Here is a 25695-nt window from a genome sequence, read left to right as displayed (position 1 = left end):
TTTTCAATTTTTTTTTTTGGAATACACGGATTACCGTTTCCTAATTCGAATGTGGACTCTCGACACTTTAGCTTTCTTCATGTCAATGTGGGAGCGTAGATCGCAGAAAGTTCTCTATCAAACACGTTCCACTTGAAGTGAGGAAATCGTGACTATTGTGCCGTAAGCAAACCCACAGTATCAAGGTAACACTCGTAACAACGTCGGTTTCTTAAATCTTTACAGTCAGGGTCCCATACTTGGTTTCTGATGCAGGAGTTTCTTGGTCTACCCATGTGTCGAACCGACACAATCGCTGATGTGTGAGAATTTGTGTCCATCCAATTACCTACTGTGCAACGTGGAAAATATTAACAGTCTTCCATATTCAATTGTTTTTTTTTTGTCACGGATGTAAAAAGGGCGTGAGTTTTTCGCTTTCAGCTACATAATTTCCATACATTCAATGCACAAATAACTGGCAAATAGTTACATTGATGTATTTCATCCACCATGACCATATGCATCTCCTCAGTTAGTGCTTCGTCAAAGCGCGTACCACACCACTTGTTTACGTTTTTCATGCAATTTTGATAAGGATTACGCTCTGCCACTCTGTCCATCGTTTTCACCTGAACAAGTTGAACAGCCACGATTTTGTTACGAAAATGATGAAAAAACTGTACAGGAGCGTGTTTGTGACAGTGGGCACAACTGAATTCGAGGATTTAGTACAAATCGTAACTTCGGCTGCCGTTTTGGAGCAATTATCGGTCTTGGGCTGCGAATCGCTCACAGTACAGTTTGGAAAAGGGAAAGATCCCAACGTGGAACGAGCGAACGGTCTAACGAACATCCGACTCACTGCTTACGGACTCAAAAGCAGCATTGGGGACGATATAAGCAGAGCCGATCTGGTGATCAGTCATGCCGGTGCCGGAAGCTGCATAGAAGTGTTGGAAGCCGGCAAACCTTTGATTGTCGTCGTAAACGAAACACTGATGAACAACCATCAAACTGAGCTGGCTGAACGGCTTAGCAGGGACAAGAATCTCTTCTACTGTACACCGCGCACCTTGCTCAAGACATTGGCGGAATGCGAGTTGAATCAATTGGAAAAATTAGCACCCGCTGCTCTCGATAGCTTCGTAAATCATTTGGATGCTTTTATGGGCTTCAGATAGTGGTGTACGTCCCGCATACCGGCAGAGAAAATCTACGATGTGATGGCTTAACAACTATTATTGTTGTTATTGGGGGGGTATTTGCGTATTGTGATCAATTGTTTAACGTGATTTACATAAACCGATGAAACTTGAATGGCTCGTCCTTCTAGTCGCAACAGTGCAACGCTTTAAAGAAAGAAAATTTTTTGGAAATAAACTGAATAGAACATAATAATAACTTTTGCGCACTACTAGCGCGCACGCAAGCGCTAGGGAGTTCGAACGGAAATTTCGTTTTCGTAGTTTGACGTTTACGATGTCAAAGCGAAGCAAAAGAAAGACAACAAAAAGGGGAAAGAAAGGGAGGAAACGGAGGAAAATAAAGGCAAATCGAGCGAATTCTTGTTCTTTTAAGGTCTAGTCAGTTACTTTTTCCTTCGTTACAAGTTAGGTAATTGTGGTGCTGTGTTTTGCCTGCATTTTACATCAGTTCCCGGTGTTCGTTTGTACTGTTAGTTTTGCCCAGTGATCATTTCGATATTTAAGCGTGTCTGCAGGAAAGAAAAATGAGTGATATTGCGAAGCATCTCTGCGGCACCGATGACTGCGAAAAGTCCGCCACCCTACAGTGCCCGGTGTGCCTGAAGATGGGTATCCAAGGGTCGTACTTTTGTAGTCAAGATTGTTTCAAAGGTTCCTGGAAGGAGCATAAAATTATTCATCTGCTTGCGAGTAAGTGTTTGCCGCGGTGCAACACAATTCCGGAAGTATAAATAACTCATCAAACATTGCACGTCTGACTTTTTAACACAGAGGGAAAGGAAACGAATGCGTACAATCCGTGGCCTTACTACACGTTTACCGGCAAGCTGAGACCGTTCGAACAGACTCCGCGGCGCCCCGTACCGGCATCCATCCCAAGACCGGACTATGCCGATCACAAGGAAGGCCGATCTAAGTCGGAAGAGGCACTGCGGGGGAATAATACGATCAAAATATTGGACGACGAAGAGATCGAGGGTATGCGGGTGGCCTGCAAGCTCGGTCGCGAGGTTTTGGACGAAGCGGCACGCGTCTGTGGTGTCGGTGTGACGACGGATGAAATCGATCGGGCCGTACATGAGGCATGCATTGAGCGTGAATGCTATCCGAGCCCGATGAACTACTATAACTTCCCGAAGTCTTGCTGCACTTCGGTGAATGAGGTGATTTGTCACGGAATACCGGATCTGCGTCCGCTGGAGGATGGCGATCTGTGCAATGTGGATGTAACGGTGTACCATCGTGGGTTTCACGGTGATTTGAACGAAACGTTTTTCGTTGGCAATGTGAAGGAGCAGCACAAAAAGCTGGTACAAGTTACCCACGAGGCGTTGATGAAAGCGATCGCAATCGTAAAGTGCGTGAGAGCATGATTTGGTGATGTGTGGACATTGGACGTAACACATTTTGGTTTCATTTCAGGCCCGGCGAACGTTATCGTGAGATCGGAAACGTAATACAGAAGCATGTGCATGCACATGGATACAGCGTTGTAAAGAGCTATTGTGGACATGGCATTCATAGATTGTTCCATACCGCGCCGAATGTACCTCATTATGCCAGTAAGTGCCACTACTCATCTAGTCCCATGTAAACTCTAAACGAGGTTATTCATTTCAGAAAATTCTGCTGTTGGCGTTATGAAACCAGGCCACTGCTTCACCATCGAGCCGATGATATCGGAAGGAACTTGGCGAGATGTATCTTGGCCAGATGACTGGACTGCAGTTACTGCTGACGGTATGTTTTCGGCTCAGTTTGAGCACACGCTGCTCGTCACAGAGTCCGGTTGCGACATTTTAACGAAGCGAAGAAATGAAACCGGCAATCCACACTTTATGGACCAAATGTAGAATGGAACTGGCGAAAGGACATTCTAATAACGATCTGTCGTGTTTCCCAGGATCCATAGTACATACCCCTTTTCGCCCCCCCCCCCCCCCCCCCCCCCCACATGTTACTTTTGAAATAAACTCAACGTCGTTCTCTCATTTACACTTGTCGCGTCGCAATTTATTCAGAGTTCTTCCAGCACCTTCTTGTAATCGGTAAACTTTTTCGATTTCGATAACTCTTGCTTGGCTGGTTTCTCGTCTTCCATCACCGTGTCGATCTTAATCCGTTTTCCGGCTTCCACGTCCGCTAGACAGGGTTGTGTTTCCATCTTTCGCTTTTGCGGTTGTACAAAACTGCCCTGCCCTGCTGCACGCAATGAATCTTCAATGGTGTAAGGTTCAATTTCCAATGCCTTCAGTCGGCGTTTGTGCACCTTCGTACGAAAGTGTGCCTGAAGCGCCTGATCATTGATGTAGTAGGTAGCACAGTGGATGCAGTAAAACTGGCCAAAGCCTGGCTTGTCCAGATCAATCTCCTGTTGCAGCAACTTTTCCGGATCGGTCTTCAGATCTGTATCGATTTCGTCCAAATCCTTGCGTCTATTTCTCAATCGCCACCGGCGTCGGAGATGTGTGTCTCCACTGTGCATTTTCTTTCTGGCGTACGGCATTCTGCAATCGATTTGCTGTGTTTTTCGCTGTAGATCAGCAGTTTCTCGCAGAATATGGGTAAAGTTTTCCTACTTCTGGCCGAAACGAAAACAAACCAGCACAGGTTTATTTTGATTTTACCTCGTGGTGTGACTGACAGTTCACAACCAACTAATGCCAAAATTTCCTTTTTACCCATGCAGCAAAATAGACCTATTCGCTAGATATTTGAAATGAGCGTTTTTTATGATTTTGAGCTCGATATGCATCAATATACATGTAGGAACAACATGCGAAGATTGGCGTGACTGCGTATCATATTTTATATGCTTTATACCTCTTCCAAATAACAATACGCCAACGTGCCGTCATATATAATAATAAATAAATACTTCATCCAAATTATATTTTTCTGTATTTTACTATTGAGGACATTCTTAAAAATATCGATACAACAATTTATAGCTATTTACATGCAATTTCTATGCCATTGTTGTAGTTGTGGTATACCTGATTGCCTATCGCTCGAAGGAAGCGTAAACTAGATTGAAGAGGGTGGTGCAATACTTTCATCGGGGATCATTCGACGGTACAATAGAGACATAATGCTACCCATGCGAAAACAGTAATGCACACACCTGTGTAAAAAGGTATGAGCTCCGTTTCTTCTTCTTCTCTCTCTCTCTCTCTCTCTCTCTCTCTCTCTCTCTCTTGTCACATACGTGTCCCGTTACTTAAAATCGTTTTGGTTTGTTCAATGTTTCTCACAAAACTATCCTGTATATAATACCATCCAGAAAAGAAGAAGAAGAAGAAACGTAATTTTCGGAACCTACCGCAAGTCTATGCTGTCAGTGTGCCGGACACTGTTTATTTTCACAGCATCCAGAATCAGCACCATCCTCGCGCTAGTCTCAGTGTCAGTTTTCGTTCGGATGCTTTCGTGTGCGCAACGTTTTTCGGAAGTTATGTGATTACACCCGGGTTTTGTTTCGAATCTTTCGTCGTCGCCGTGTCGTCCTCGCCGTTCATACCAGACGTGTGTACATAGTACGTCGTCCTCGTTACCTCTCGCGTACCGTCCATCAATACGGCGACAAAGAGCGTTCCGTTTTCTTTGGTTTTTCGTTTAATTATTGCCCCCGTTTTTTCCTCAGTTTCCGATACCGACCGAGTTCACTTGCTCGCTGTGAGGGGTGATAAAACAAAAACCCAGTGAATAATGGTGTGAAACAAACGCATCGTGCAGTAAAATTCGAAAAGAAGTTTCGTATAATAGAACCGTGTATAGCAACAGCCCGATTTCGCCAACAGCGCCGTTTGTCTTCCCTACGGACACCTTCTACAAACGTTCCTGTCTGGCTGTCTGTCTGTCTGATGCTGCGGGAGATGCTAGCTCTCTTATCAGTGCGCATATCATCAGTGGCCGTCGTGCGTAAGGGACCGTGAACGCTCGTTCTGTCGTTCGTGGCGTGTGTGTGGCGCGTAAGTCGAGAAGAGAACTAGTGCACAAAAACAACACGGAAGGACGGGTGAGGAACATGCCCATAGGTGGTCGTGTGGTAGTGTGAGAAAGTGCGCGGAGGAATGTGTTGGCCGTGGTACAAAAGCGAACGGCGCCGGGAAGAGGATTCCGAGAGGGCAGCAATGTTTGTTTTTTTTTTTTGAAGGCTTTTTTTCTTGTGCCTCTTTTACTGTTACTGTTGCCGCTACTGTTGTTGGTGTTATTATTGTGCTGATGATTGGTTCCTTCGATGAATGTGAAGTGTGAGCACACCGTGCAACTAAGACTACTGCGTTTGGCAATCCATCTTTCGGATGATGCTCCTCCGTCATCAACCGGTTGTGTTTTGTTTTTTTTTCGATTCCTTTTTCTCGTCATGTGTGCGTGTCGGTTGTCAACAATTGTTCTACACGCATAACGTGTTCCGTTACGCGCGGAGATCCTTTTCATCAATTCACGCACCCACACTATAAACATTACCAAAAACAGCCTGAAACGCTAAGTGACAGGAAAATTTAATTACCCTAATGATTGACGCCAGCACACAAACAATCACGCAATCTTCGTTGTCCTTCGCTTTATTTCCCATCCATTTGTGTACGAATGGTCGGGTGGCCACCTGTCTTCATCTCTTGCATCTTCCGCACATACAAACGCCACTCATCAATCAAATCAAGTGCTCCGTACGCGTGTGCGTATGCTGGTTGGAAGGGGAGTTTTTCGTCCTCACACATTTCCACATCGCATTGCAGCCTGCTTTATTGTTGTTGATGATGGGCTTGGTGAAATAATTCCCTCAACGGTTATCCCGAAACCCAGCATGCCAACGCAAATATCATCAGCAAAGGTCGTTTTGGATGGACAGTAGGCGATTGCGTTTTGTTTATATATTATACACACAGGGCGCAGTTTGTGCCTCTCGGTGGTGTTATTGTTGATACGGGATGCTCATACTTTGATGGACAGAAAAGACGGTTGTTTGTGGTTATGGATGCACTACGAGAGTGACGGGTGCGAAAGTCAATTTCGGAGCGGTACCAATATACATTATCAGCGCCCGCTTGGAGCGATTGGACCTGTCGTCAGCAACGGGGAAATTTGGAATCTGGCAAATAGCAGGGCATGAAAAGGAGGAAAGCTTGCAGGGTTGTTTTCGAACCCATTCGCCACATCTCTAACCATCAGCTAGTGAGGCGTGTGGAAAATCATGGGATGATGTAACGCTCAAATTGGCGACAAATCAAACTTTCAGCTGCAGAAGATGAAACGCTGGTTCGTAAACGTCCAGCGTTTCCCAATCCCAATCACTCAACTGATTTTCGATCGCTGCTGTTTCTATCTCTCACCGCTTCTCTATCGCAGAAAGGATTCGCCACACTCATCAAATTGTTTACACGCTTTCCGAGAATCTGTTATGGATGCTGTGTTGATTCGGTTCCGTAGCACAACCTGCAAAAACATACAAGCAAGTTTGTTGTTCAAAGAAAATACAAAGTCATTACACGCACACATACAAACATACACACAAGGGTCTCTTTTTGGAAGGTTCGGTCTGCAAGCAAAGCAGAGCTCATCTTGCCAGAAGGGTTGCTAGAAAACCTTGCGATTGGACCATTGGACGCGAAAACGGTCGAGGACTGCACACCCAAAGCCGCTCCTTCGCAACCGCTTTTCTTGCGACTGGCGAACCTATTCAAACCAGACAAGGCACTCGCAAAAGGATCCCCCGTTTGTGGCCCTTAAACGTCGCGGTTTTCTTTGGTGTCTTTTGGTGCAGGGAATGGGATGGAATGTATAAGGCCACTACTGTGCTGTACTGTACGAATGTAAACGCTTTCCCTTTTTGGGTGGATCCTTCGCCTTTCGGACGAGCGAGAGTTTTTATTGATGGGTAAATTGGGTATGTGAATGTTTCAGGAGACATGCTTCTCACTCCAACCTTCCTTTATAGTCTGATCTTGGCAACCGACTCCTCGCAAACCGCATCTTTCGGCAGAATGCAGAACGGGCGACTCTTTCATTCCGACCGACAAAGTTTAGTTCTGTGTGAAACGAATTTGATGAAACGACCTCATGGGTCTGCAAATTACGATTTTGGGACGTCGGAAGCCATATTAGTCACACGTGTTTCATGCAACACAACGCATGAACAACGATGATGCTGTAATGAAATATTTTGCCGCACCCAACGGAACAATTCGTTCTGGAGAAGCTTCTAATTTCGCAGCTATTTTTATCACGAAGTTATACGGTTGCGTTAACCGTCATATCTTTCTAATGCGTTGAGATCACGTGCCCGTAGGTCAATTGTTCGCTTCGAATGAATGCTTGCGTTATAAATATTGCAGATGTTCGAATAATGTTGCTACTTTTCGTTAGCACATGTTTGCTGGAATACTTTAAGAACAGAAATCAATTGTAAATAAATATGTTTTGGAGGATGGCACTAAATTAGGATACAAAATACTTTGCACCGAAAGGGATCTGAAAGATATCGTTCAGCAACGAAATGTGTTTGCTTTCATTTCTTCTTCAGAGTAGAAGTTGTGCTGGGTTGGACAATAACGTTCAAAAATGATGATCCTTAGGCAAGATAAGGGAAAATCAATATAACGCTTATAGTGCGTCTATGCGAATGGGCTAGAGGATAAGCCAAAGTTTAGTGGAGTGAAGTGAAGTGCAAAAAGGAAACCAAAAAGAAATAAAAAGTGTCCCACAACACAGTGACAGGTTCGGTTCGATGAGCTTCAGTGTGCCCGCGTCCGGAAAACGAGATTGTGCACGTACGCAATCGCTAGCAGGTACTTTCCGGTACTACTTTTGCCACATCAGTTTCAACCAGTCAATAATGTAACCTCGACACGTGGTTATTGCTGAACAACGGAGTACCAAACCGGCCGAATATCCCTTGGCATTAGTGTGAAACAGGTGGTGCAGCTAGAGGAAAGAAAAATAGAGAGGATACGTGAAGTGAAATAGCAAAGAAAATTAAGAAGCAAACGAAAAGAAAAAAACCTTTTCCATAGCCTCTTCGCGTTGTGGATGTGAAGGATTCGGAACAGGGAGCAGCTGAGCGAGAAAAAGCAATGATGATTCATCCTTCGGTACGCCGTCAACACCTTCGCCGAAGGCTGCACCATCGGCAGCAACCGGTGTCGGATTTAGTGCGGAACCATAAACCGTACAGAGCGCCGGTAGAATCTGCTCGATGGGCGTTGATCGTCATGGTGATCATTTTCATTAATCAGCTTACCGAAGGTCTGGAGTTGAACGAGACGCTGATAACACAGCGCCATCAGCAGCACCGGTACACGATTGATGAGCTGCTCGATGCGCGCTTTCCGAAAAGCATCTCCGGTGACATCGACATGGATCCTTGCAAATCGAGTAAGTAAACCATGACGGTAGCCTGGCAACGGTCGGAAGGACGGTGGTACCTTGCGTTGATGACATTAGCAAACACCAGAAGGAATTCAGATTCTTTTTTTTTACTCTACACCATGCCAAAATGGCGTGTAAATCAGTTGGTCTTATATTAGATAGAAATTGTTACATTCTGAAAAATATGTTACTAAACATATTACGCATATAAGGGAGCCACATCCAAATCAAAGACGGGCAAAATCAAGTCACATACACCAGAACTGCCCGTTAAAAATCTCTGGAGATGTTGTATAGAACCAAAGAAGTAGCAGAAGGTGATCGTTGTTGATTTTGTACATTTATATTATCATCAGGGGGTTTTTTCATATCTCTTTCGATACTTATTATAATTTTTTTTAATATTTCGGTTTAGCTATATTAACTGGTTCTTCTGAAAAACGTTTAAAGTATCATTGCAATAGAATTGAAAATGAATAATTTCTTTTGTAATAAATCTCAAAGAGATAATAGAACCAATGGCTTAAATGTACTTTAGAGATCCAAGCAGCTAGAGTCTTCCCCACGTACAGGGTATCACGGAAATTTTTGACCCGTTAACCTTACATTGACGATAGCCTAAAAATATTGTTGGTTTAGGCCCGAGATTTTGTTTTGCCGAGATTTTATTTTTCATGTTTCAAAATATCGAAACAAATATTTTTGATATCCATGTTTTTGTGCCGCAGTTTTTTAACGATATCTTTTAATTTATTATATCTTTTGCAACTTTTTATTTATTCTAAGTATGACGGTTTGAGTCGTATTGTCGTATCTTTTGCAACTACCGTTTGATTTTCAGAAATAATTTTATACAATAATTTATGTTGACTATGCAAAAAAACATTCTATTTCTTCTTGCTTTGGCTCTATATCCCCGAGAAGTCAGCCTTGTGTTCTGGGTGATGGTCCGGAAGGGATCAAATATCCTGCACATAGCAGGCGTTGCTACAGCCAGCCTATAAAAACACTGGAAATAAACAAACCCTTTTTTAATTTCTTCGGGGACGACGTGGTCATACTGCTTAAAACTAAAACCTAATTTCCAAACTAGATACAATTAATATTGGTTTGGAGTCGCTCCCTTTTCCAAACTGTGAAACAAACACTGAAATCGATTCTCAAAACTCTTTTTCTATTCTAATGAAAACATGGTCATAGCACATAAAACCATAAAATAAGACCGAATAGAAGTATCGAATGCAGCAGTTTTAAAAACGGATATAAATTTGGTTTTAAATTATTGTCCATCGTCACTGCATTTCTTCTTGCAGTTGAATCAGCGTAGCATACTCAATAGTCCGGATCTATCCGGATTAGATTGATATTCCGATCAAGATATCGTTCGACCGGCATTCCAATAGCACTCAAAAATTACTGGGTTGGAAATAAACTTTTTTAAAGCATCGCCCGAGCTTCCCGAGCCCGAGTTAATAACAAGGTCTCTTAAACAGCTTTACCTCAACAACAAATGTCACGAGGATATGAAGGATATGAATTCGACGGTTCAACTACGTAATGGGATTCAAGTTTCGAAACACTCTACTATTGACGCTGGTGTTTGAAAATAGGCAAAAATGTGAAAGATAAAAAATGTTTAAGATAAAAAACAGATTTGTGCATAGTATGCTATGGTGACCGAAAAAGTTCTTTACTATGGCATCGAGTGTCCTTTACTAATTCACGTTATCATATTGACTGTACTCTTGCTGATATTCCATGCAATTGTCTGTGCCCATGAATTGGAATTGGGTTGGAAACACAGCGAAAGTAGTATGCTCTTCAAAGTACATGTGCATTAATATGTTCCAAGCTAAATAGTGTATTATCTTACCATGACCTCTACCGTACTGATCTGTGACGCTAATGAACGCGATAAACGGTGATGTGAAAGTGGTGCATATCTCTCTATTTTATACTACAAAGGATTGCTCCACTGATTGGACATTGCTAAACGCAATACCATTTAAGCCGTTGCCATTACTAGCACGCTCAATAATAAACTCTCATCACTAGATAACTAGAAGCGATAAACATTTAGCACGTGCGAGAAACGCCAATTTGAATTGCTAATTTGTTTCCTTTATTTTATGTTTGGTCCCTACCCTCACCATATGTAAGCATGGCCTGGCCATGGATGAAAAGACCACTTTAAAAGATTGCATAATGGTCCGTTGCCGGGGTTGGGGAATATGTTTTAATTATCCCATGCTTTCATAAAGCGTGGGAACATTTAAGGATGGTTTGAATTATATGGTAACCTATCGGCAAAATTGGCGAATCATTTATTATTGCTTCCAGCTATGGCTCAATTTACTCAAGAGTGTGGTTCATCGTTGTGTTTCACTAAAACTATTTTTAAGGTAATAAATCTGTTAAATCAATAAACGAATTCAAACCATACGTTCTGGTAATGAAATTTTCTCCTATTTATACCGTTTCATATTTTTCTGGTTGTTTTAGCTTTTTGTTTGTCGAAACCTTTCTCGTACATGTTATACAAATTTGAAATATACCGAAAATTTGTGAACGATATCAACGCTTCAACATGAACACACCTTTTTCGAATTAAATTTAATTTTAAAAGCTCTGTTTTTGAATCGATCGTAATAAGAAACAATACAATTAGGGGTGTATGTATTTTTATTTCTTAATTTGTTGTCGCGCTTTTGTGTATCCCAGTTGGTGATATTCGAACATAGTGGGACGTCCACTTTCGGAGTTGAGTAGTAGTTGGTTTGGTTGTATTCGGTATGCGGCACACTGTACCATCGTCCGTTGATGATTCAATTCAACTCCCAGAGATGCTGTCCTGCATCCATACATAACAGTGTTTGTGCTTCTCTGCCATCGTGTGTGCATTCTTCTTTTTTTTTGTGTGTGTCCACATGTACTTCTGGCTTTCCAGGGAATTGAATGGAATATGGAAAGGCGGCGTAACCGCTATGCAATATGCGTTCTTGGGTGAGCGGAACAATTTAAATGGGTTCGCGTGCGCCGCAGCCCTGCTACGGTTATAATTTAATTAATTCTCATTTATCATCATTCCACCTCCGAAAGACAGTGTTTGCTGTGCGCCTGAGCCATGAAGTGGATGTTAGCGATGGCGATACGCCGCGCTGTGTCTTTTTGTCTCTTTTGGTGCGTTTTTTTTTTCGCTTGTGGAAAAGCTGTGTTTTTGCTGTGCAGGTTGGAAATTAGCCACTTCGAGCAAGCTTCGAATATTGTGCACGGAATTTTAATTGCTTCGTAAGCAACAAGTACACATTTGGTTAGGCTTGTAGCACAGTAGGCTGAATATAAATGTTGGCAACGAACGATTCCCGAGCGCGTTTCCAAGTAGGTTGAAATCTCGTCAGGATCGTCGTGCCTGTCATATTATTGAGTCATAAAGCTCTGGATGGTTCAAATAGGGAAACTATCCAACGGATGGTTTATAGAAGTAAAGTTGTAATTGTCTGAATCAATGACAATTGTTCAAATTTTCTAAAACCGTCATTATGCTTTGTGGCATCGTTCAGTGCAGAACACAGTACACCATTTTCAAATGACCTAGTTTAATTTGCTGATTGTGTTACAGGGAGTCAAATCTGTCGCATTCATCAGACGCACTCACGGCGTTATGGACCACCGTCTAATGCTCATTCTAACGATTTGTTTCCCAAAATGTATCTCACTTCCTGAGACTCAATTACATGCGAAATTCACACTCACCCTTCAGTCGTATAGGTAGCATATTGTCCTCGGGCGTGTGGACATGATGGAAAAGCGAGGCTGGATTAGGGTTTCGTTTCCCAGCTGAGACCTCGCACAAACAAAAAATCATCAAACCACATGTAGAGGAAAACATATGTACCGTACATGTGTACAAGACCATGGTGAAGCTAAATATGGTTGGATTTTTGGGGCGCCTAGCAGAAGGTGCCGGAAGAGACGAAGTACGAGAAGGAATGAAATGCAATTAAATGCACATATGCGCTTTTGTTCTCAGCCCGCCTCAGCCAACTTTCTCCTGTTTGTACTTGATGCTCAACTACTTCAACCATCCCCCCCCGGGGGGAATGATTTTTCCAGGGAAAGAAGCACATTTGCAAAGAACCATACACCTAAGTGTGTTGAACGGTTGACCATCCGTGCATCCAGCATACATGTAGGTTGCATTAACCCGAAACACAAAGAAATGCCCGTTGGTTCTTGCATTCGGTTGATTTCGTTCTATGCTGCGCTGTGTGTTTCTGTACGTTTTGGCTACCGAACACAGGATAAGTAAAAAAAAAAGAAAAAAGATGGAGAGCAAAATCAACAACTGAAACGAACGACACTCTTACACCCAATACTCGAATTGCTGGTCAGTTCAACATTATGCGGTTGATTCAAATTTATTCCTAATTTATGTTCTAGCCCAATAGCAAGACCACTAACTACCCGTTTCGAAAAGAGTAGGAAGGCCACAACAATTCCACGAAGGCAATGGGATGGGTTGAGTTCCGGTTTTTGACCGTTCGAAACGGATAGTTTCCGGTTGCAGTCAATCGGTTCCATTGAATGAAAACATGGCAGGAGGTGGCGCAACAACTGTGTCGAGCACCGAGCAATTCTTGACGTATGTTGAAAATTGAATTAGACCCCAAAATTATCTCATTCTAGCGAAGGAATTCCATTTATAACCAGAGGAATGGGCATCGTGCCTTTTTGGGTTCTTGCATCACTTCGAAAGTAAGATAATGTTTCTGACCTGCTTCCAAAGTGTAGATGCTGAGCAATTGGTCAACTTATATGAAAGATACATAGGAAATCAATGATGGAAATTTTCATAAAGTGTGCATCAGCAATCAGCAATAAAGTTGTTTGACTGCTTATCACAACAATATTTAAGAATAATTCAATAGCGTACATGTCGAACGCTAGTCCCTTTGCAAGGGAATGTCGTCTTCAACAGTGACTTCAACGAATATCCGGACAGCTTAGCTACGAACAATTGTTCGAGTTTGAGAACGTTTTTCTTAGCCTAGCTGCACAGTCATGTTTCTTTTTACTGCTATTTTTGCGTAGGTCTTTCTTTTAACTATTTACAAAAAATAAAAGACTCAAAATCGGTTCAAAAATTACCGAAATGGGCAAAGAGTGCAGAAAGCAGGAACGGAAATCCGGACCGCAGCAAATTCGGGCAGTATCTTGTAACATTTCAAGAAAATTTAATTTTCATGTTCATTATATAGAAATATTACATAATAGATCACTTTGCTTATCGGCCGTGTGCATCCTTGGTTCTATATTTTAGAACCCTCTGCTGGACAACGGAAAACAGGTTGATATTTTCTATACGCATTTTTGTGCTGCATTCGACTCTTTGACTTACAGCTCACTGCAAAGCTTTTCGACACATTACTGTGTATATAGATGATGCTTTATCTGTTCCCTTCACGAATTCCGCTGGAGTCCCGTAAGGCAGCATTTTAGGACCTTTACTATTGTCAGTATTTAATAATGACATAGTGTACGCCATCCCAGACTGTTGAAATATTTTATATGCGGGCGACTTAAAGGTTTTTTTGCCAATTTCTGACCTTAATGATTGCCATAGATTTTAAAACTGCTTATCTTAATTTATCTCGTTGTGTCAAAATAATTATATGCGTCTACAATAACAAATACACAGTCATAACTTTTTCAAGAAAAATATCAATAGCTCAATAGCAGCAATAAAATATCAAACGCAAGCAATTGGGTTCTTCCAATGATTTAGAATAATATTTTGAAGGAGAATAAATATTATGAGCGTTTTTGGCTTGCTGCCGAAATTATTTATCCCGAAACAGCTCCGTGCTGAGTCGTCTTTCAATCGTTTATCCTGGCTTTTATGGTGCACACTTTTTAATGTCATCACTGTATCTCAACAGAGAAGTTGCCGCTGTCCATGACCTATACAGATTTTACGGAGTCATTTTTATGCTATAATCAATCCAACCCACTATTCACTCCGTGAATAGCGCATAATCCTCCCGTTTGTTACAGCTTCGTTATTATCCTTTCTTACATACGTCTCCAACAAATTTTCCTGTTGAACGCAATATTCGCCAGTTTTTGAGGGATTTCATGTCCAGAGCAAGAGAATCTAAATATTTGAGTTGTACTGTCGTAGCTTCAAGAAACAAACAAGCACAACGAGATTCGGAAGCAGTAAGCTGCTTTAAAATATCAACTTTAAAAGGCTCGGTGGTGTATGCCAAAGCGACGCCTGTCTTCACATGGCAGTACCGGGTTAAAATCCCATCTGGACTATTCCACCGTAGTGTCTACTGATCTTTCATCCAGCTTCTTCTTCTTAGATTAACGAATTCTAAGGTCACGCCGGCCATTGAATGGCTTACAAAACTTGCTGATACCACGTAGCTTGGATAGTCGGTCCTGACTACGGGGGGACGAACCAGATGGGATTTGAACCCCGGTGTGAAGACTGGCGATGCTGTCGCCGACACCTCATCCAACTACGTGGATATTGTTAATCTACAAAGAAAAATCAGATTTAACGATTTCGCCTTTTATGGGTGCATTTTTTGGACAGCATTTCTAATGTAAATTGGTAAAACTTTTCAGTTATTCCTAATTACGTTGTCATGTTCCTAGTTGCCAGGAATGACGTACACCAACAATATGTACTTCATGTGACCGTTTCATTTTTTTTTTTTTGGTCTTCTGTCCCAGTTTGCTCTCGGAATGTATGTTGTATTATTTTGTAGTGTGCAAAACACGGCATATGGCACACCAGTGTGTTCTGCAGGTTGGTCGTGTAAACCCATATGTAAAGGTGATAAATGGGTTCTGCATGTGGTCATGAGGACACGGTCAAAATATGATTATGGACTATCTGTTAGGCACAGGTGTTTCTAAGAGGGTGACGTTCGGGTAGCACCATTGAACTGGCGAAAACTGGGTTGTCGGGTGTTTCTAATCACACGTAAAGGCACTCTTTCTCACCCACTCACTTTCATTTCGCTTCCGTGTTTTGTTGCATTTGCAGGTGGATTTATGGGCGACATCGCTATGCCGAACGTAAATTATGAAACCGAATGGCAGCGACAACGGTTGAACAAGAGCCTCGAGCAGGACATCGTCAAGCTGAAGCAGGAGGTGTACCTCGAAGGGTTGCAGGTAGAGGAGGAGGGCATGACGGACATGATACGGAAGAAAACGAAACAACGCGCCTCAACACCACTCTCCGGTATGACATCAAACAGCGGCGGTCAGTACGGGCGTTCCCCATCGGGTACATCGTACGAGAGTGAAAATTCCATCACGGACAGTTCCGGTGAACCTCCGGTACGGGCCACCATCATCGACAATCGGGACAACATCATTGTGCGCCGTGAGCCCGAAGCTGCGGTGGAAAAGATGAGTGAGAAAAAAACTACCACCCCAAACAAAAAAAATGCCACCGGTGCCGCGCGGAATATTGACCATAATCGGATCCAGTCCGACACGAAGGACATCGTTATCGATTCGATCAGCGATAATATTATCAGCAACAATCACGCCAGCAGGAAAGTAGTCACATCTGCTTTACTGACGAAAACACTATCAACAACGACGGCGACGATGACGACGACGTCAACAACATCGACAACAATGGCTTCCGTATCAGTGGCAGGACACTTTGCCGATCCGGAAGCTTCCCGTCAACGAGCAGGCAGTAGCGAATCTACCGTTACAGGTACGCCTGCAGTGGAGCTTATGCAACGACAGCATCCGTCAAATGAGCAGAACGGTCAGTTAACGAGCGGTAACCGTGAACAAGATGCTGGACAAACCCGTACCCGTAGACGCCACCGCCGCAGACGTCGTCAGCAGCAACAACATTCGTCTCCCCTGCATCCCAAGCTACAGGATGCGGTAGAACGTATCATTGGCATCGGTGATCCAACAACTAAAAGCACATCCGGGCAGCCGTCTTCGGCGAATGGACCGGTCAACAAAAATTCGTACCACTCACGATTGGAACGTTTGCGTGTCGAACTGGGCACAGTAACGTACTCGGTGCGGGATCGCAATCTTCGATCGAGTCACCAGCAGCAACATAATCAGGACGAGCAAGACGAACCGGTGGAACAAAGGTCAGAAAACCGTACACCGAAGAAGAAGAGACGTCGCGCTGGAGGTGACAGCAAACGGAAACATCATCAGGAGGATGTCATCACTAACGACCACGGAAAGCACGGCAACGATGATGGTAATAACAACGAACAGCGGGAGAACATGCCCGTTGATATGGCCAACTTTGGCGCCAGGAATGGGTGGATGGACGATGGATACGACGGTCAGTTCTATCATCCTCGCGCACACCACCAGCAGCAGCAACATCGTCATCATTCTGAACATCACCTTCACGAACAGCCTTACCAAAAGCAATCCACCCAAACGTCGGTGCAGGACAAGAGCGACAATGCCATGAATTTGCATTTCCGACCGGACCATAAAGCACCAACTCCGGGAGCTCAAGATCCATCCCAACCGAACGTACCTGTTGAAGACGAGCCTGAAAGGTACGTTCTACCCCGCTTCATTCATACACGCGCACACACACACACACATACACATTAAAATGCACTGCAAGCCTGGCCCGTCAAGTGTTTGGTGCAAGTGGCCTCTTCGGATGGCGTTTGCACCCGTCAGTTAGGTTCGCCGTACATCGTTGGCGAAACTTTGTAAACGGTGCTTGGCTGGCGGAATGCTTGACACGCTTCGTTTTGTACTATTTGAGTGGAATGGTGGTGGAGGTAATGATGGTGGTGATGTAGCTTAAATCTCACGGTTCCGTCCGTTTTGCGCCGTGTTGCACGGTGGCAATGGATGGTGTTGAAATGGAGAACGTTTCATGATTCCGTAACGAATTGCGATGAATGACAACGTGTACCATGTCATCGACGTTTTCTGTACAGCAGCCATCCCAAGAAGAAGAGATGGAGAGATGTGGGATGTCTTTGCTGCAGGATATTTCAATTTATCATTCGTAACAGTTTGTAAGGCTGAAAATCCTACCCAATGCGGATAAATGTTGGGCATATTGAATAGTTTTGCGAGGAAAATGCTTGAGATGGGAAATTTGCTTCACTTACTAGGAAAAGTTATTGATTCTCATTACAATTTTCATACTAAGCTCAAATATGCTGTATTTGACTTTCTTCAGTGTTTACGGTCCACCGTTCTATTCTGCTTTTGAATCGAAGAGACATCCAGTTTAAGGGTAGCTATAAAGTTATGGGCTTCTGCTAAACATTATCCAAAATATACATGTGTGTGTGTGTCTTAATTAATACTTTTAGTTTTTGGGAAGCAACAAGCTTTGAATAGTTTATTCGATTTTGTTTATTATTATAGCTTTACATACCTTTGGCAACCTTTTTTTTTTGCTGATGTGGCTATCAGTCTGATGTTCCACATCTATTTATTCCGCATTTTAATACAACGCTTGATGAAAATCGTAGTTGTTAATAAAACAAATGTAATCGAAAGCTAAATTGTGTGCCTGCCGCGGATTTCCCTGGCTTGTTTGCTCTGGTAGCAATTGAAATGGAAGTACTAAACACAGAAACTGAATGTTACGGCATTATTATTTACGCAATACAAACATAATCGGATGAATTTTAATATTTGATTCTATTTCCTAACTCATAGCCATGTTTACTATGCTTCCGAGGACAATCATCAACATCATCGTGTGGCACGGGCGGCTACGGCAAAGAAGGAACGAATATGGGACTTTGGCGTCATACCGTACGAGATTGATGGGAACTTTAGCGGCATGCATAAGGCCCTCTTCCGGCAGGCGATGCGTCACTGGGAGAACTATACTTGCATCAAGTTCGTCGAGCGCAATCCAATTGACCACCCGAACTATATCGTTTTCACGGAGCGTGCCTGTGGGTAAGACGCAATACGCAAATCGCCTACGGGGGGTTGTACGGGGGAAACAAAGCAAGCAAGATGATCGATTCTAATGACTTTCCATTAAACTACTCTACACACTGTCGTTCGCTTCCCTATAGCTGCTGTTCGTTTGTCGGCAAACGAGGCAATGGTCCACAGGCCATTTCAATCGGTAAGAACTGCGACAAATTTGGCATTGTGGTGCACGAGTTGGGTCACGTGGTCGGTTTCTGGCACGAGCATACCCGTCCGGACCGGGAAAATCATGTCGTGATCGAGAAGAACAACATCGTAGTCGGGCAGGAATACAACTTCAACAAGCTCACCGAAGATGAGGTTAACTCGCTCGGTTTGCCGTACGACTACGATTCGATAATGCACTACGCGCGCAACACATTCTCCAAGGGTACCTATTTGGATACGATTTTTCCCATCGAAATACCGGGCCGCAAGAGGCCCGAAATCGGTCAACGATTGCGTTTGAGTGAGGGTGACATCGCACAAGCGAACCTGCTGTACAAATGTGCTAGTAAGTATATGCACTGCCCGATAGTGAGGGATAATGCGGTCTTATAATGGTAGCTAAGGTGGAACCTCTGATATGCTCTCATACACGATGGTGCACTGAAAGAAAGGTTTATGACAGGAACATCGTGAATCAGAACATGTCTCAGATTATATTCTTCTGATGAAACGTGCAGCATATAACAGGTTGGCTGATAAGTCCCTGGTCTAACAAAGAAAAACACATTTTTTTGTCAAAATTCGTTTTTATTATTCAACATAGTTCCCTTCAAGAGCGATACAACGATTATAACGACCTTCCAATTTTTTGATACCATTTTGGTAGTACTCCTTCGGTTTTGCCTCAAAATAGGCCTCAGTTTCGGCGACCACCTCTTCATTGCAGCCAAATTTTTTCCCTGCGAGCATCCCTTTGAGGTCTGAGAACAAGAAAAAGTCGCTGGGGGCCAGATCTGGAGAATACGGTGTGTGGGGAAGCAATTCGAAGCCCAATTCATGAATTTTTGCCATCGTTCTCAATGACTTGTGGCACGGTGCGTTGTCTTGGTGGAACAACACTTTTTTCTTCTTCGTTCTTTTTTCGTTCGTCAAGCAACCAAAAGTTGCTTGACAAAAGACGCTCAGCCTCACATATTCACACTAATTGACATACAGACGTCAAATTTTGACACGAATCATTTGAAGGTTGGTGCTATATAAAAATAATATGCATTTAATACTAGCGGCGCCATCTATGTGTCAGACCGGGGACTTATCAGCCAACCTGTTAGGAATCTAGGTGGGAAGGAACTTAATATGATTCAATACTTTCTTCCCAAACTTGTGTGTTAATGGTCTACTATTCTAGCAACAACTAAGCACGCTTTTCTAGCGAAGCTGTGAGGATAAATTTATTTTTTCAGCTAAAGAATGCTAGAATTTGTAGTTTAAAGATTAATAGTTGATGATGGTATTCCTATAACCACAACCCATACCTCTGCCTATGTTTAGTGGTAGCTTAATGGTCCGGAACCAGTAACGAAATTTCAACTTCAAACCCTTCAGATAATGACTGCATTCGTTTCCAGAATTCTAAAATACGCACCTCATTTCACTAACTTCATCAAGCTCAACCATGCAGCAACCCATTCATCCTCTGACGGAACAAGAAACAAATTAGAAAAATCTCACCAACAGTTCCTAGGATTCCGGTGCGATTTTTCATTCATGGCTGCACGGAGCAAAAACCCTCTTACGGTTGATCGACTGCATCGTACTGTTCCACTTATACTTACTACTGTTCTCCATTTCCAGAGTGTGGACGAACGTTTCAGGAAAACTCGGCCAGCTTCACCTCCCCGACGTACTACTCCACCTCACCACCGGCCGAACCAGAACGTTGTGAATGGCGTATCACGGCAACGCACGGCGAAAGGATAGTTTTGAACATAACCGATCTGGTACGTCTGTTGGGGCCCTGTACATTGACGTTCTCAGTTTCGAGTACATACTCTAAACTTTTCTCACATTAAACAAAAAAACATCCCAATTTCAATAATCACCAATCGATAGAAAGTGTTCCGTCCAGCATGGTTTCCAAACAGCTGGTCAAAATCAAGGAAACGGAAAAATGATTTCTTGTCGACTAACGTGATTTCATTTCCCTCTCGTGTCTACTCCGCTGGCAGGATATTTACAAATCAAACAGCTGCCGGTCAGATTACCTGGAAATTCGGGATGGTTACTGGCACAAGTCGCCGATATTGGGGAAATTTTGCGGTTCCGGCAAGGTGAACGAGCTGATACGCTCGACCGGCAGTCGTATGCTGCTCACGTACACAACCACCTTCCGGCAGGCGTCGATGCGGGGCTTTGCGGCCAACTACGAAGGTGCATTGTAATATTTAATGTCACGTCTTATAACTAAGCGTCCGGATTAATTCAACTAGGAAAAGGAAGCGAAAGAGTGGGTTTTGGCAAAATAAAGTCGGAAAGATAAAAGGCTTAGGGAAGAGTTTTATCGTATTTAGAACAGCAAAATCAGATGAAAAATTATTCATGGTTATTGTTATTGTCCTAAAAAAAAATAGTTACACTTTGTGTATTTATTGTTTGAATGAAAATTCAAACAAATTTTTAATTTTTTTTATAACATGTTGAGACTCTAATTCTGTGAAACTCTCTGTAGTATTTATACTAAATTCCAAGAATTTCTCGAAAGACCTTGTGAAGAACCTCAGACAGCGACACATCTCGCCATAATGTATTTTCTCACACAATAGCTTTCTCCTCGTTGTTCATCTTAATGTTTACCGTTCGTGCTGCCCATCAAGGATATAACGCTTATCGTTCTTTGTTTTGCTTTTACGATTGTTATGACCTCCCTTCCAGCAATCTGTGGCGGCGACATGAACCTCGAATCTGGCGGACGTCTAGAATCACCAAACTATCCCGTCGACTACCTCCCGAACAAGGAGTGCATCTGGCGCATAACCGTGCCGAAAGACTATCAGGTCGCTTTAAAGTTTCAATCGTTTGAAGTGGAAAACCACGATAACTGCCTTTATGACTACGTCGAGGTACGGGATGGCGGTACGGCCGATTCGCGGTTGATTGGTGTTTTCTGCGGCTACAAAATACCACCTGATATGAAGTAAGTAACTGTGTAGATCCCTACTAGACAAGCTATCGCGGGCAATGTTCGCTGTCCTGTGTGGATTTAGAATGTTATAACACTCCATGTCCCACATCCCATCTAGGTCAACGTCCAACAAACTGTTTGTTAAGTTCGTCTCGGACGGTTCGGTGCAAAAGGCAGGATTTTCGGCCACCTTCATGAAGGAAGTGGACGAGTGCGAGCACATGGATCACGGTTGTGAGCACGAGTGCATCAACACGCTCGGGGGTTACGAGTGCGCCTGTTACATCGGTTACGAGCTACACAGCGATAAGAAATCATGCGAGAGTAAGTTCTTCCTGCTTTCAGATTGCACTATATTCTCGAAATTTTTGCAAGGTCCAGGGTCAAAATGTGCGATACAACAGTCTTAACTGAAGATTTAAATCCAATGAAGCGAGTCGTGAAACCCATTGAAAGCGGATCGAGTTGTTTGCTGATGTTAGGATACAAATATATCTGGGATGAAACAAAGGGATTTGATTTGTGGTGTTGATCCGATTAGAAGCCAACACTAAAAACTTGCTCTCGCTTTTGTGTTTGCAGATGCCTGCGGTGGTCAGCTGGACACCCCGAACGGTACCATCCTGTCACCGTCATTTCCGAAGGAGTATCCCATCATGAAGGAGTGCGTGTGGGAGATAGTGGCACTGCCGCAGCACAAAATCACCCTCAACTTTACCCATTTCGATCTGGAGGGCAACACGTTTTACCAGGCGTCCGAATGCGAGTACGACTATGTGGCGGTGCTGTCCAAAAGCCCGGATGGGACGCTTCACAAGCACGGTTCGTTCTGTGGGTACAACGTACCGGCACCGATTACGTCCGAGTGGAATATCCTACGGGTGGTTTTCAAGTCCGATAAGACGATCCAGAAGACGGGCTTTGCCGCTGTTTACTTTACCGACATTGATGAGTGTGCAGTGAACAATGGCGGATGCCAGCAGGAGTGCAAAAACACAGTCGGGTCGTACGTTTGCTCCTGCCGCAACGGGTACACGCTGCACGACAATGGGCACGATTGCAAGGAGAGTGGCTGCAAGCACGAGATCTTTACACCGCACGGCCAAATCCTTAGCCCGAACTATCCGGACTACTATCCGCCAAAGAAGGACTGCATCTGGCACTTTACCACAACACCCGGCCATAGGATACGGTTGGTGTTTAACGTGTTCGATATTGAACCGCATCAGGTAAGCAGAACGAGCCACAGTGACTACAATGACACATGATAATTGATTTTTTGATGCACTGCAACTATACAGGAATGCGCTTACGACCATATTGTAATCTATGACGGAAACTCACCGGACAGTCACACCTTGGGGAGGTTCTGTGGCGCCAAAATACCACACCCGATCTCGTCCTCGTCCAATCAGATGTACATGGTGTTCAACACGGACACGAGCGTTCAGCGGAAGGGTTTCTTCGCGAGCCATTCGACCGCTTGTGGTGGCCGGCTGAAGGCGACCGAAGTCAAGAATCACTTCTACTCGCACATCAAATTTGGCTCGGGCATGTATGACAACGGTGCCGACTGCGAGTGGACGATTGTAGCCGATTCGGGCCAGAATGTCCAGCTAAAGTTCCTGAGCTTCGAGTTGGAGGAGGAAAAAATGTGTTCGTACGATTACGTTGAGGTATACGGCGGGCTGGACGACGAGAGTGGCCCCCTGCATGGAAAGTACTGTGGCAATGCGGTATGTACGATTCATTGACGCTTGTTATTATATAGTTCGCTCTGTCGTTATATTTTGCTTTTGCTTTTTGTTTTTTTCTGCTTTTCCTTTTCCGGTGTACAATGTTGTTTGTCCCGTGCTCTGTTGCCTGTGTTTTGTCTCTTTTTTCTCTCTCGCCACCTCACCAATTGGATCGGGTACGCAACCGGGCCGTAGAATCCACCGGAAATCATCTCGATGCATGAGGCGCTGATGGTGCGATTCCGTTCGGACGACACCGTTGGATTTAAGGGCTTCTCGGCTGCATACGTTGCGATCAAGTCGAACGATGACGTGCTGACCACCGACGAAGAAGGTTCTGATAGTTCCGATATCATCCCGTTTCCCGGTTCACTAAAAACAGTGTTCATCAAACAGGGCGAAGATATGGACGAGGAGGAGGACGACGATATCGATTATGAGATCTACCCAAACCGACCAACCAACACTAAGATGCACATCGCGGTGCACAATGATATACGCTCATCTCAGGCGATCGACTGAAACATAATCAAATACTTTGCCACGTAAGGTGTTGCATACGCCATCGGTACCACCGGCCAACACAACCCTGCGCGAGCTGCCACTACATGGACAATATCATATTATCCACCTATCATTATTTCTCTCCGCTCTGCCGTCCTTATTGTTCTGACTGTTGATGGCATCCAGAGCAGGAAACGAACGCGCTTCCGTCGAATAATAATGCTCAAAGTCCACCAGAGCGTGGCGGAACAATTAGAAGCAAGAGGGTAAAATAGCTTCAATTTTTTAACTCTTCCCAGAACCGTGTGTTACTGGATAAGGGCAAACCCGTTTCCTTATGATTTGATACCGTCACGCTGGTGGCAATCAAGTTAAACGAACGATTCAGTAGGCAAAGATGACCCAAGTGTAGATAGGACACATACACACATACACAAAGGCGCGCGCGCGCAAAGACATCGATTAGGATGAAGTTGCAAAAGTTTGCAAGGAAATTATCGTGCAAAGTAACGATCGTTGATCGTTGCGTGTATTCTACAGTGAACCAAAATTGTAGTAAGTAATTTTAACAGCCATTAATGAGCCAACGGAATATACATATATACATAGATATATATACATATATATAGTTATATTTACATTACAAACCTATACCGATAAGTCTTAAATGGAGAAACTTCTTAGAATTTAATGTTAGGAAAATTACTACTAAATATAGCAAAGGCTCTGTTTTCCCACATCTCAAAGTTTTTATTTAGTCGTCTCTAGCCTTTTTCACCCCAGTAGACGTGACAATAGCGGAGGCAGCGCGAACGTGTGCTGCACGATCCGATTCTTAGTCGAGTTGACATATATAGGAGCGTTACATATTGTTCTATAAAGTTTCATACCTCTCATATCAGCATCGTTCGCGGGCAAACGTCGTTCGTTTTCCCTTTGATCACTCTAAATCTTCCCACGACTCCAGACTCGCGATAATCATCACGGTCTCCAGTAGTAGTTTGTAGATATGTTTAGGAGTATTTGAAACTCGACGGTAGCTAGTAATGCGAATGGTGGGTGACGCGAATGTCCCATAGCGGCTAATGTCATTTTGTGTATGTTTTTAACTGGAACGAACAATAAATCAGTCATTTCCACAACGAAAGCTACGTGAGAGAGCGTGTGTATCAATCGACAGCACGCGTTGTGCCTTAATTGCAAAATTACGTTTGACTTTCGGGCGGCAGTGCACCAGCGTCACACGACATTGTCCTCTGGGTCTGTCGTGTCGTACAACAGCTTCAAAGGACAGCTGCCTAGACGGCGGCAAATATAGGATGTGCATAATGAATGCTTGCTCATTTGTATAAAAATCGGCTGCAGGTCGGATCGACGATACTGCGTTACATTGGAAAAAATGTTTTTCGTTTTAGAAGTACAATTTCAATTTATTAAAAATCCGCTAATGAATTACCACAGCGATTTTAGCGCTTATGTTCGAAAACAGTTATACTTTCGAATATTTGAATCATTCGCACTTTCGACGCTACCTTTGACAGCTGTCAAGGCGCAACACGATCGGCCAACTTCGGACCATTTCGGCAGGCGTCGGGATTTTTAGAAAATGGTAACGTTTTTCTAACAACCAACGGTCAGAACGCAAACTCCATTTACCAAGCAAGAGCTGGAGAAGCTACGAGTAGTGATTTTCTTTCTTAATTGCGACTTTTCTCACAGCCAATTGACCAGCATAGTGCTTTAGTGCGGTGCATCTCAAGATTGTTTTGTGTGGCTTTGCTTGGGGCTA

At 43.6% G+C, this 25695-nt stretch overlaps 5 protein-coding genes across 7 annotated transcripts in view; 3 read left to right on the top strand and 2 right to left on the bottom strand.

Moving 5' to 3' along the window:
* LOC126559276 (zinc finger protein 593 homolog) overlaps positions 1-3717 on the bottom strand; it is a 338322-nt gene extending 334605 nt beyond the window's left edge. For both annotated transcript variants that reach the window (XM_050215407.1, XM_050215405.1), the window contains exon 1: positions 3184-3717. In XM_050215407.1, coding sequence (XP_050071364.1) covers positions 3205-3693 — 489 coding nt within the window. In that variant the 5' untranslated portion in view covers positions 3694-3717 and the 3' untranslated portion in view covers positions 3184-3204. The remainder of the gene's footprint in view (positions 1-3183) is intronic.
* The window catches only part of LOC126559341 (calmodulin), a 279933-nt gene extending 270915 nt beyond the window's left edge, over positions 1-9018 (bottom strand). Inside the window, exon 1 of the mRNA XM_050215486.1 lies at positions 9013-9018. Within this exon, the coding sequence (XP_050071443.1) occupies positions 9013-9014 (2 nt within the window). The 5' untranslated portion in view covers positions 9015-9018. The remainder of the gene's footprint in view (positions 1-9012) is intronic.
* LOC126559233 (UDP-N-acetylglucosamine transferase subunit ALG13 homolog) lies at positions 641-1163 on the top strand. The gene has a single exon (XM_050215361.1). It carries the CDS (start codon positions 648-650, stop codon positions 1161-1163), a length of 516 nt encoding a protein of 171 aa, XP_050071318.1. The 5' UTR covers positions 641-647.
* Positions 1469-3061, top strand: LOC126558337 (methionine aminopeptidase 1). The gene is made up of 4 exons (XM_050214338.1): positions 1469-1877; positions 1959-2544; positions 2610-2749; positions 2808-3061. The coding sequence occupies exons 1-4, from the start codon at positions 1712-1714 to the stop codon at positions 3038-3040; spliced, it is 1125 nt and encodes a 374-aa protein (XP_050070295.1). The 5' UTR covers positions 1469-1711; the 3' UTR covers positions 3041-3061.
* On the top strand, positions 8264-24023 carry LOC126556685 (tolloid-like protein 1). Of its 2 annotated transcripts, XM_050212110.1 has the most exons (12): positions 8318-8564; positions 15619-17137; positions 18270-18518; positions 18641-19050; positions 20340-20485; positions 20714-20915; positions 21417-21678; positions 21785-21990; positions 22249-22895; positions 22968-23402; positions 23598-23736; positions 23799-24023. In XM_050212110.1, the coding sequence occupies exons 1-12, from the start codon at positions 8402-8404 to the stop codon at positions 23840-23842; spliced, it is 4422 nt and encodes a 1473-aa protein (XP_050068067.1). In that variant the 5' UTR covers positions 8318-8401; the 3' UTR covers positions 23843-24023. The 2 variants fall into 2 exon arrangements, with proteins under 2 accessions (XP_050068066.1, XP_050068067.1); XM_050212109.1 differs by having other exon boundaries at positions 8264-8564; positions 23598-24023.
* The last annotated feature ends 1672 nt before the right edge of the window (positions 24024-25695 follow it).

This window comes from Anopheles maculipalpis, chromosome 2RL, assembly GCF_943734695.1.
Source record: "Anopheles maculipalpis chromosome 2RL, idAnoMacuDA_375_x, whole genome shotgun sequence".
Taxonomy (NCBI): Eukaryota; Metazoa; Arthropoda; class Insecta; order Diptera; family Culicidae; genus Anopheles; species Anopheles maculipalpis.
This window is presented reverse-complemented; position numbering and strand designations above follow the sequence as displayed.

Bases quoted from the DNA above. Each gene is read 5' to 3' on its own strand.
- LOC126559233 (XM_050215361.1), top strand. From the start codon at position 648: ATGATGAAAAAACTGTACAGGAGCGTGTTTGTGACAGTGGGCACAACT.
- LOC126558337 (XM_050214338.1), top strand. From the start codon at position 1,712: ATGAGTGATATTGCGAAGCATCTCTGCGGCACCGATGACTGCGAAAAG. The intron at 1,878-1,958 runs GTAAGTGTTTGC...TTTTTAACACAG, and splicing joins AATTATTCATCTGCTTGCGA to AGGGAAAGGAAACGAATGCG. The intron at 2,750-2,807 runs GTAAGTGCCACT...TATTCATTTCAG, and splicing joins GAATGTACCTCATTATGCCA to AAAATTCTGCTGTTGGCGTT.
- LOC126556685 (XM_050212109.1), top strand. From the start codon at position 8,264: ATGATGATTCATCCTTCGGTACGCCGTCAACACCTTCGCCGAAGGCTG. The intron at 17,138-18,269 runs GTACGTTCTACC...CCTAACTCATAG, and splicing joins GTTGAAGACGAGCCTGAAAG to CCATGTTTACTATGCTTCCG. The intron at 22,896-22,967 runs GTAAGCAGAACG...GCAACTATACAG, and splicing joins TCGATATTGAACCGCATCAG to GAATGCGCTTACGACCATAT.